General features: G+C 44.1%; 1 protein-coding gene across 1 annotated transcript; it reads right to left on the minus strand.

Moving 5' to 3' along the window:
- Window positions 1–2,080: 2,080 nt before the first annotated feature.
- On the minus strand, window positions 2,081–4,151 carry RHL2 (Spo11/DNA topoisomerase VI, subunit A protein). The gene has a single exon (XM_087400104.1). The coding sequence runs from the start codon at window positions 3,818–3,820 to the stop codon at window positions 2,513–2,515; it is 1,308 nt and encodes a 435-aa protein (XP_087256230.1). The 5' UTR covers window positions 3,821–4,151; the 3' UTR covers window positions 2,081–2,512.
- Between the last annotated feature and the right edge of the window lie 8,277 nt (window positions 4,152–12,428).

Raw genomic sequence — 12,428 nt, forward strand, 5'->3', positions numbered from 1 at the left:
GGTGGGCGCCATAAAAAGGAACCTAGCCAATTGTTTCCACAAGACTTGGGCTCCAATGCACAAGCAAAGATAAGCCACTCGCCAAAGGCAATATAATAATCAAGCATTGCCCATACAAACCCAATCGTGGAAACACAAGAAAGACTCGGGCTTCAATGCAAACCCACTTAGGGCAACACGACCTAGGCTCTATTATGTAACAACTACAAGTTCACGACAACTTCTCATGTGTACAAGTTCGTAAACACCATGGCAACCTACAAAACAAATTTCTGTTAGGGTAGCACCACCTAGAGGTGGCCCCACCCCCTATGTCTTTGGAGAGTCTCAAAAAGGGCAGCAAGGATCCCCTCATCATCTAAAGCACCACATCCTTGTTAGAAATGACCCAACAAAGGGTACGCACAGCGGAAGACTTATAGTAATGCCCAAGAGCTCACACAGTGTGGTGTGGGATGTGGAATCACAAACTTCTTAACTTATGTGCATCACATAAGATTAGATGTGCAGACTCATCAATAGACAATGAACCAGCCTAGGCTTCAGCCCCAAGTGAGCTCTGTCTGCAGCAACTCTGGCCCTGCTTTGCCTCCTAGATGTAGGCCCAAAGATCAGACTTCTGCTGCTCCTGCTGCTCCTATGTTTGCTGACTTGCTGGATGAATTGTGAGGCGTCAAGCCTCTCCTTTTATAGGCCTAGGGGCCTGTCAAAAAAACCGACCAGCCTGCCCTAATCTGGCCGACCAGACTGTGGCTGGTCCAGCCCTTTAAGGGCTCACAACCCAGGGCTTTTGGCCCCACACTTCTAGGGCCTTTGGCCCTCCAATCTAGGCAAGGGCCCAGCCCTATATAATCCTGCCTGGCCAACCTGTGTGGGCTATAAATATGCCCCTGACCCCTTGCTGCTGCCTCTGGACACCTGGGTGCCCACTCTCCAGCCCTAAACCAGGGCCTCCAAACAGTCCCAAAACCTGCTCCACATCTGTGCTTATCCATCCTGCACATCCTGCCATCATTGCGCCTCTGCCAGGCTCTTCTCCAGTAGTGTACAGAGCCGTACACCCTGCAGATGTCAGTGCCATGTGATCGCCTCCTATTCTGGGTCCCTTGTGCTGGCTACTGCTTCGCCTTTTGCTGCTGCAGATCCATCCTAGCTCTGGGTACTTTCCATGGTCTTTGATGTGAGGTGCTGCCCATGTGGCAGCCCCCTCTCTTTCTTCTCTCTTAGGCACATCCTGCCCCGGGTCTCCCTCCCCCACGCTCTCCTCATTTGGGGGCTTACAGATGGGGAGGTGACCTTCCCAACAATCCCATCCTAGTCTTCAACTATGAACTATTTTCGCATCAAACAAATTGTCCCCTAAATTCACACAAACAATTCAACAAGGGTTCTAGCCTTCCAAGTACTATTAAAAGCGGTAGAGCATACGAGCCTATGCTTCAACAATACTCAATCAAAGCAAACAGAACTGCATCAGCTTGGTTAAGAATGCTTGGGAGGCTATAAAACTACCAATGCAAGATTTGGCGTGTGGCATGGCAAGAGAGTTTTTTTCCTAATCACTGAGAAAGGGCATGAATCACACTCGGCATGAAAGTGGAGTATGGTGCCACACCTCTCAGTTCTGTCTCGAAATTCAAACGCCAAGTCTTCATTACTGCATCTATCTACCCTGTTAGACAAAACACCTCCAATGCCAACTATGTCATCCCACTTTGGAATTTTTAAAACATAAACCTATAACATGCTAGCTAACATTAGGGCAGGAGTAAGGAACCTGATTATGATTAGGCCTTCTATTTGTTGTCCGCTGGTTGTTTGCTTTACACTACAGCTAGCCACCAAGTAAAATCTCACCTTATGTGTACACGTGCACCCACCCAGACACTCCAGTTCATAAGAGCAAACAAAAATTATGACAAAACCAGGTTAAAGCAGAAAGAGAGAGAGACGCAGAGAGAGACAAAGAGGAAAATTACTTAGTCATCAGTGGTTTGGTATCAACCAATGCAATTAGCAAAGCAACGCTATACGTGTCATCAGTGGTTTGGTTCAACCAATGCAATTAGACAATGTGAGAAAAAACACTCATCCAACTCCAAATTGGAACATGCATACATCCATAATAGTAGAGGATAGAAAAAGAAAAATTTGGAGGCAAATATATCTAAAATTTTGTACTGTATCCACTGATGCCTCATCCCACTGTAACCCCGTAAGATAGTTTGTGCAGCTTGGATGAGAATTCTTACCTTCATTGAAGATAAGCGTCTTTGAGCATGTGCATGGTATTAAATCAAAAACTGACAAAGCAAATGACCACTGTACTCAGTTGTCTATTCAGATGATTACATGAAATTCCATAAACCACAAGCTTTCTCTATTACTTTTGAGGAATTCCAACATGATAACACTTTCCCAAGCAGCTTCTCTCATAGGTTTCATTTTACCGCTGTGTAGTAATGGAAGGCAGCAGTATTTGATTGCCTTGTTTACTGCTAAAAGACACCGTTTAGATCCAATCTTTTTCTTGCAGTTTCAACGGCAGGTACACTTCAGAAAGATACTGAAACCCAAATGAGCTCAAAGCTTGAATTTCTGCCTTCTCCTTGGTCTTGACCATAAGCTCCAGCTCTGCATACCAGTTGGGGTCTTTCTTGATGAAGTCCTCTTCCAGCAAGTCTTTACCAGTCTTGATATCCTGATCTGTCATCGGGAGCCGACATTGCTCTGGAATCTTATACTTGTTCAAGTCTGAAGGGCGGACACCTAACCATTTGATATCAGGCGTGGTCAGATTGCAGCTATCATAAGACATGTTCTTGGAACCGCTCATGTACACAGAAAGGATCTTTAAACCATAAGGATCACTGTCGACAAGACCTAAGACAGGAAGCTTGAGGTCTGTCTTCATCTTCCTGAGGAACAACCGGGTGGCAACATCCGGCTGGCCTTTAGCAGTGACGATCACACAGGGGAAACGGTTGTAAAACCTGTCCTCTGCTAATCGCATGAAAGCTGCATCCTTTTCAACGAGCAGGATGAAGAGAGCATCACTCTCCATTTCACCGACTTTATCTATGTTTGGAGGAATAGCCTTGCCCCCTACCCCCATTTTCGTGCAATCAATCCTGTCCCCATCCTCTGTAAAGATCAGCCTTCCCACCACAACACCTTTCTCAGACGCAACCACATTCAGACTCGACCTGGTGCACCCTAACATGCAGGAAACGTCGTCCAAGACTGTATCCGATTGGCCTTGATCCTGGAATAGCTTGACGTCGGTGTAGAAAAGGTCACGCTTCGTGACGTGTATCTGCTTGATGCATAGCTGATGAACCAGCTGCAAAATGCGGGTGGTAATGGCCGTCTTTCTCACACTCGAGCTATTTGCAAATTCACGGAAGGAGGCTTTGTCTTTGAGAACGATGCGGTCCAATTCTGGGACATAGAGCTGATTCGCGCTACTTCTTGACGGCACATAGTAGCCGAAGCCGTTTCCGGCAAGAATAGACTTGGCTACAGCGAGCATACCCTTCTCAATCTCCACAACCACGGCATCGGGGCCGAGATCAGCGACTTCCTTGAAGGCATGAGGCAGGTTGAGGTCGGCAAGAGATCGGCTCTCCACCTCGGCGTCCTGCGCAGATTTGGACAAGGCCTTGATGGTGGACATGATGACGGAGTCGGGTTTGAGCTTCTTCTTGAAATTGAGAGCTGCATGGGCCTGGCCTTTGGGAGCTTCACGGGGGATTTGGGGAGCATCATCCTCTGAATCGACCTGCTCTTGCTCCATCAACCGTTTCCTCTTCTCGGCCATGGCGAACGACCACTGCTGTCTCCGTTCTCTTTCTCCCTCGCTCTCTCTCTCTCGCGCTATCTTTCCCCTTCCTTCCCTTCGCTGTGCTTGCTTCTTTCCGTTGTATTCTCTTTCTCCCTCGCTATATCTGGCGCCTTCCCTTCCCTGTGCTTGCTCTGAGAAGTTTTAAAGCACTTAAAACGACAGAATTCGAGCCTTCACTTCCGTTCCCTCTCGATTTCGCGCGCTATATGCGTGCTCTGAGGGGTTGTCAAAGAATTTAAACGACAGTATGCGACGAAATCGTTACCGCTTCCACGCCAGATCGCCAGAGATAATGGCTGCAGAAGAGCGGAAGTCCATGGAGGATAAAGAAAAAGATGAAGATCCAAATTTTCAAATGCAAGCCATGATTCTACCTTCAACAACATTTTTAACCTAACCTCACCTACGCTAGCTAGCTAGATTGTCATTGTCACTCAGGAGGCCTTGAAGCCGTTGCTACACATACTACACTTAGGGGAGTTTCACAGCCGTCGTCCGCAGACCCCGGACCCCCCCGCCGGCCCTCATTTGAAGAGTATCAAGTCGTCCGTCCGCGCTTGTATTCACAAGCAGGCTTGTTTTTGTAATAAATGCTCCACTACATATTGACAAAAACTGGCTAACGTAGATCTGGTGGATTTGACTTTACATAGTTGGGAGCCTTATTTCTCATTCCCACTCTTAGAAACATTTTAGGTTCATAAAGCTTCGGGTTTTTTTACATATATAAAATTATCCAATATATATATCTAATACAATGTGACATTGAGTAGCATTTATGCGTGGTAGAGTCTAGTTTAGACACTAGACAGAGGCCGAGTGTGGCCTAATGGTAAGACGTATAAGCAGCAGATAGGGTCTAGGACATCGCCCCAAGTACTAGGGGGGCTCATGGCCCCTAGGGAGGTTTGGGGGTGGGAGCTCCCAAACTATGGTTTCCCTAATAGGGGTTGGTCGTTTAATCTACCACCGACTATGAGTACCAACCAACCTCCCAACAGGGCTCTATAATGATAACTTGCATAACCCATCATTGTAGTTGCTCCGCGTATAGCCTCCGCCCTCTACTACTTCCAGCACACCATTGAAGCTTCTTCATGAAACCACACGAGTTGCCGTCTATTGTAATAATTTGCAATAATAAAATTTTATTCTCCATAATCTCTCTCTCTCTCTCTCTCTCTCTCTCTCTCTCTCTCTCTCTCCCCCCCCCTCTGTAAAAATCTTTTTGTCTACGTTGCAAGAAAAAGCTGTAGTTCAGTCCCTAAAGAACAAATGCGAATGCTTGTTTTGACATGACCAAGAGACATTCCTTTTGCAACCGTGGGCGATCATTGCACAGTACATGATCAAGTAGCATGGTGGTTCTTGGGTTCACCAATGATAGCGGAAGTGAGAGAGGGAGAGAGAGAGGAGTGCACACGATATAGCTACCTATACACTAAGCGTATTGACAATGAACATGAAGATATACATATGAACCCCTTAGGGTTAGTTTGGGTTAGGGTTTGCCCCTATGCCCTATGTGAATAGTGCAATTTATACTATCTTTAACACCCCCTCTTAAATTGCACTAGGTAAGTAGAGGGTGCATGTACAAGACTTGTTTGTGGATTTCGTTTAGTGCATATGATAGCATCCAAAACTGAAAAGAAATCGTAGTATGTGCGTATGTGAGCATAGTGACAATGTAGTGGAAGCATGTACAATGAGTACAACTTATGTGGTACTGTACAAGATGTGCATTTCCGCCTCTTAAGTTGTGGGTCATCCTTCGCCTTTGGGAATAAAACCCAGAAGATAGGCCGAAATGAAAGACTGGTCGATCAAAAGATGACTGCGTGAATAACACTGTGTATGGTTGCGTAATGTGAACATGTCATAAGTCACTGTGGACTATGCAACTGCTCTAAAGAGGCATCCAGATGTGAAGCTAGTTGATGTAGCTATGGCGGGAGGTTGTGACATACAAGGGTGTCACCAACACAAAAGAACTGACAGCAATGTGCGAGGTATGCTGCAGTAATGTAATCTCTATCGAATGATGCGGGATCGAAGAAGACTGCATAGTCAGTGTGGACAGAGTGATCCAAGGGCTCAAAATATGGGGCCGAAGGTGCATGTATGATACGCTACTCTACTGAAGAAGAGGCCCATAAAGCTGACAAGGTACGGTGGCCTGTCAAACCTGTATGCTCAACTGTCATGAGCTGAAGGTCGTTTGATGTGTGCATGACTAAACATCCATTGGCATGGGATGTAGCATCTGTCATAGGCTCGTCGAGAAAGAGCTAACAGTGTAAAGGCCTAGAAGCATGAAATATAACTGAAAAATCATAAGATGTCCCTGAGGCATAGGAGGTGCCGAATGATGACGTAGGGATCGATCTATAGTCGTGGATCTAACCACTAATCTACATCAAGTATGGACTATATACAACAGCCATAAGTGCACAATGAAACACTTAGTCTCCCCAGGTTGCGTTTGAAGATGCAAGATGGAATGGAATGGAAAGTGAAAGCAAGACTAAACAACCATAATGGAAATGAAAGAAAGAAAGAAATTTACAACCAAAGTAAAGTACTTACATCATCAAGAAAGCCTTGAGGTTTGAGTGATTTGACATGAGAAAGTACAATGCCTTTATAGGATAGGCACACACACACTCTACGTGTCAAATGTATATGGGATGAGTCCCATAGTGACACGTGGCATGCTAGGATATAGAGTAGCATAGTACTACTCTAGAACTCAATAGAAACACACTAAAAGTCACTCAAATTGACTCCATTTCCTAACACCCCCCCATGGAGGAAAGGTGAGGGACTATAGGAATGGAACCAAAGTCATGATAATGACGGTCATGAAAACTATGCATGCCGGTCTAGAACTAGACATGGCTCAAAGGCTAGTGAGCATAACATAGAAATCTCGTCTAGTAGGGCTCAGAGGCTCATCATGCATGGATGCATGATCAACTCAAAGGTCTAGGAGACCAATGCACCAACAAATAGACCTATCAAGGCCAAAACATATGGCTCCCACAGTACATCCCCTCCTGGCTCCAAAGACTAATGAGGAACATGGAGCCACACACCAAAAATAAAAAAGAAATACATCATTTTAGGAGGACTATCCAAGGCAGAGTACCTTTATTGACTACACACACATGAATTATTGCATTCATTTTTTGGGAAACACCCCCAGGGCAGAGTACACAATTACATCATGCTCAGAAAGCAAAATCATCATCTCCATCATCCTCTAGGTGTTGGAGACAAACAGTGAGAGCATGATCTTGTGTCGGATGGTCATCTTCGTCTGCATCATCACTAGTGGCGGATGCCACCCAATTGGCATGATCATTGAATTGTTGTTGAGCAAGCTTCTGGTAGCACCTGTCCTCCATATGACTGAGCTTGTTGCAATATGTGTACTTGAACGGCTTGAATGTCTTTCCTTGTGCTGGTGGAGTCGATGGCCTAGGTCTCCATTTGCTGGTGGAGGCAAGAGCCTATGTAGTATCTGATGAGTAGGATGGAGATTCTTTGTTGCGGCAATCCTTTTCAAGAATAAGAGACACCATATCTTCGAAGGTAGTCGATGCAATTTGAAGTACTTCAAGGGCATTCTCAAAGCGAGAGATCCCTTCCATACTCATCATGAGGACAACCATTTTGCCCTCGTCATGCAGGGAGCACTTCAAGTTGGAGAGTTGTTGAACTAAAGATTGAATTTTTGCTATATGTGCACTCAAGGTATCGGACTCTTCCATTTTCAACTTATAAAATTACATTTTCAAAAAAACTTTGGACTTGGTAATTTTGTTACCAAATATATTCTCGAGGCGTGCCCAAATCTCCTTAGCCTTGGACTTCAAGTCAATATGATGAATCAATGAATCATCTAGGCAAAGCCCGATGATTGCGATGGCCCTCAAGTTGTGTTGCTTCCAAATCTTGCATATTTGAGGCTGCATTGATGCCTCAAGTCCTTCATCATCTTCGATGGCATCCCAAACATTCTCCTTCATGAGAAGGAGTTGCACTTTTGTTTGCCATGTGGGGAATCCGTCCCCCTTGAATTTGTCCACAAGTAGAGAGTTTGTGGAAATTAAGCCCACAGTGAATGAATTTGAGCAGCTAGGAGAGAGAGTGGAATGAGAAGAGTGATAGAAGGAATGGAGTAGCTGTAGATGGTGGGCAGGGGCAGGGCAGAGAACAATGGCGGACAATGGCCAGAAAACAGTGGCGGGCAGCGGGCAAAGAGCAATGGCAGGTAGAACTATAAGGTAGTGGTGGGTAAAACTGTAGGCGGACAGAACTGATTGCTGCTCATATATACATACAAAGCTGCATGTAGATACGTACAAAGCTGCGAGCTAAATGGCAAGCTGATCCCAAGGAGCTAAATCCCATGAGCTAAAGCATGGGCTGAATAAGTATTGGAGAAGAGTGTTGAGGACGATCTCTTGTTATTGAAGCTCTCCAATGGTGAGGCTCAAGGTGGAAGAGAGGTTGAGCTCAAGGTGGGATTGGAGAAGGCATTCCTCCAAGGGGAATGAGGGAGAGAGGCTTCAATGTCCTCAATATCTTACCTGAACCTCTTGGAAGGTAACCTTGCTCTGATACCATATGAAGATGCAAGACATGGAATGGAAAGTGAAAGCAAGACTAAACAACCATAATGGAAATGAAAGAAAGAAAGAAATGTACAACCAAAGTAAAGTACTTACATCATTAAGAAACGCTTGATGGTTGAGTGATTTGACATGAGAAAGTACAATGCCTTTATAGGATAGGCAAACACACACTCTAAGTGTCAAATGTATATGGGATAAGTCCCATAGTGACATGTGGCACTCTAGGATATAAAGTAGTATAGTACTATTATAGAACTCAATAGAAACACACTAAAAGTCACTCAAATTGACTCCATTTCCTAACAACGCTATGGCTAAACTTGATGATGTCTATTTCACTGGGGCAAGATTGCACTGATGTATAGGTATCCTCATGATGAGGAATGATCTACTGTCAAAAGAGGTGGTGGTGATAACTAGATCCAAGGGTATAATGCTGCATGACTGGGCCGATGCTGGAATGTCCTGAAGACTGATCTGCTGAGATCAAAGCTGCTGAAGGGAATTAAGCCCATGGTATGCTCTATGTTAGAGGTGAAAGCATCAGTGATTGATGCTGGAATGGAATCACTTAAAGAGCTGAATGCGCTATGGCATGTATCTCTGCATGCAGCAAAAGATGTGAGTGCCTCGTACTGAGGACTTACCTGTTGAATAACAACATGATCATAACTGAACTCCTACTGAGTATCTCCATCTGTAGCAAAATATGGAGTCGGATCCATGCATAAAGATGATGGCTGTGCATCATAAGATTCAATCTGTGCTGATGTAGATGAGACTCTGCCTCGTATTGAGGACTTACATTCAAATATGCCTTGTGCTGAGGGCTTACTAAGAAGTGTGCCTCATGCTAAGGGCTTACTGAGGAATGTGCATGATCAAAAACTGCAGGCTGATCCATGCTAACATCTAAAGCATCTGCATCTGATCTGTCAAGGCCAATGAGGCTCAAGTTGGCATCATACACTAGTACATACCTTGTGGCAATAAATGGTCAAAGAAGGTTCTCTTTCCACTCACGGATCTCATCCAGAGTCATGACTGGTGTATCATGAATGGTGTGATGTGGATAACTCCATGCTGGAGGCGGTCTGGTGCTCTGTGCAAGAGAGTCTACCCTCTTGAGAACATTGTATGAGAGCTGCCACGGGGGGGCTTACACAAAACAGTCAAAACCAAGTCATGTGAGAATGTCTGTGTGACAAGGATCAAGATTGTAACATAAAGAATGGCAACCGTGTGTCAGGAGTAGCCAAAAGGCTATACAAGGTTGATGTATGTGTTTGGGAACCAATGCCAAAAATAGTCAACAAATGTGACTGTACATGGGTGGCATGTGTGCATGCAAATGTGCAACAATCCTGAATCCGAGGAAGATCACTACCAAGTGTCACACTGAGGTGCAGAAGTGCCAAATGCCAAAAGACTAAGCTAGTCAGATGTATAGTGTTTACACCGATGTTTACACCGATGATAGAACTGATGGGACAAATGTGGGTGGGAACTAATCGGGTAATGCAACAATGGCTTACCTGGCTTGGTGGAGTTGGATCTCCTTTATAGTAGTGCTAGTCTACAGCTAGACTACACGTCGATGTGCAAAATACAACAAATGAATTTTATCTTAATTCATTTTATGTGTTGGGTATGCTGCAAGGGATCAGGAGGTGGTTTCAATGAAGAGGTTTTGTTGGATGCTGGCCTATGGAAATGTCAGATGGTAGATCTGAGGTGCTTAGTGTGTAGAGCATGATTTGGTGATCATTTTTTGTTTTTCGATCACCTCCAAATTCCCCCTGGATCAAAAGTTATGGCTCTTGGAAGGATGGCCAAAGTTTGATCCAAGGAGGGGGTCCAAAAGGATGAAATGTCCTCGAGGGTGATGTGGTAGACTAAATTACTGGTTCATTTTTGTTGTGGATGTGCTGTTAAGAAGCTCGTTGAATCTCAGAGTTGGAGATTGTCGTTAGAGTTACTGTAGAAGAGCTTCCTTGGAGTCTCGAGCTGCGTTGCTGAAGGCCTAATTGGTCGATGTGGCTGAGAAGCTCCTTAGGTGATAGAGGTAGGTGCTATGGTGGGCAGTCTCAACCGATTCACAATGGCATAATTTGATATAGCTCAGCTCTCTACTAGAGAGCAAAATTTCATTGTGACTATTTATCCTTGTTTGCCATCGTCATGGTCCACCAGCCATGTACGATGCGAGGCATGAGGCTTGCACGATTGGTGCACTTTGCCAGGCAAGCAGATCTTACAGCTTTCACTTACAGATTTCCCCCATAATGCATCCACTTACAAATTTCCCCTATAATGCTTCCACTAATATTCCCCTTTTGGTTAAGCTCACTTGGAATAAATATACGTCCAGTGATTCTCTGCTTGTCTGGGCATGTAGGCTTCATTGAATATGGTCAGCTTGACAAAATATGAAGAGGGGAGAGGAGAAGAGTGGAGATGAGGAGAGAGGGCACAGCTAGAGGGCACACCACAAACCCTTTCCTTTATAACACTCTATTGGGTTAGTGCTATGCACATATAATCACATGATGTTGAGCATTGTTTCTTAGCACCTTCCCTCATGATCAACATCATGAAGTAGGCCTTCCCTTAAGATGATGCTTCTAGGGAATCAAAGAAGGATTGAGCATTACATTCCATCATACCCCTTTAATGGGAATGTCCTTCCTCTGCGTCAAACCAAGAGCTTGTCGGTATTTCTCGAAAAGCTCTTTATGACGAGTAGTTTGGTAAAGATGTCTGCAACATTTTCTTTACTATCACAATGCTGCAGTGTTATGTCACCAAGTAACAATCTTTCTCTGATGAAGTGCTCTCTAACATCAATGTGCTTTGTCTTGGAGTGATATACTGGATTCTTGGCCAATGCTTGAGCTGATTGATTATCACAGTATATTGTTGTTGGATTTGATTCATCAACGTAGTATGTTTCTAGCAATAGTCTTTTGAGCCACATAGCCTCACATGCACCTGTATGAGTGCCCTATATTTTTCTTTACTCGAAGACAAAGAAATAGTTGGCTATTTGTTTGACAACCATGATATAGCACCTTGACCAAGGAAAAATGCATAACCCTATGTCAATCTCTTGGTCTCATGATCTCTGGCATAGTCACTGTCACAGTATCCATGCAACCTTGGATGACTTCCTCTCTATTCTATCCCAAAGTGCCTTGTACCTCTGATGTATCTCAAGACTCTTTTGGCTCTATTCCAGTGAGACTATTTTGAATTTGCCATAAATTGTGCAAGTGAACTTACTGCATAACAAATATCTAGCTGTGTGATAGTCAGATATATAAGAGATCCAATGAACTACTAATAGTACCTATCATTGATGGTAGGCTTTTCTAAATCTTTAGTAAGTTTCAAAGTTTGTTCTATGGGAGTGGCTACAATCTTGCAATCTACCATATGAAACTTCTTCAGGAGACCGTCAACATATTTGAGCTGACTCATGAAGGTGTTGTATAAATCTCTCTAGAACTCAATACCAAGACCATAGTGCACAAGTCCAAGATCTTTCATGCCGAACTCTACAGATAAGTCTTGTTTTAACTTTTGGATGAAGCTATCCTTACTTCCGGTCACAATCAAATCATCTATGTACAAAAGTGCAATAGTAATGTCTTTCCCTTGAACTTTGTAGCAGAGAGTATGATCTACATTGGATTTCATGTATCTCAGATTAGAAAAATACTTGTTGATTCTGATGTACCAACTTTTGGGTGCTTGCTTTAAGTCGTAGAGACTTTTCTTGAGATGGCAAACCTGATTCTCTTTCCTTGGTTCAATATAACCTACTGGTTGTTGCATGTAGACTTCCTTGTCTAGGTAACCATTGAGAAATGCATTCTTGACATCGAGTTGGTACATATTCCATCTGTTGAGTGTCGCTAGTGATATCAAGAACTGTATGG

This window comes from Dipteris shenzhenensis, chromosome 28, assembly GCF_047967505.1.
Source record: "Dipteris shenzhenensis isolate YYH24624 ecotype China chromosome 28, Dip_SZ_1.0, whole genome shotgun sequence".
Classification (NCBI taxonomy): domain Eukaryota; kingdom Viridiplantae; phylum Streptophyta; class Polypodiopsida; order Gleicheniales; family Dipteridaceae; genus Dipteris; species Dipteris shenzhenensis.

Bases quoted from the DNA above. Each gene is read 5' to 3' on its own strand.
- RHL2 (XM_087400104.1), bottom strand. From the start codon at position 3,820: ATGGCCGAGAAGAGGAAACGGTTGATGGAGCAAGAGCAGGTCGATTCA.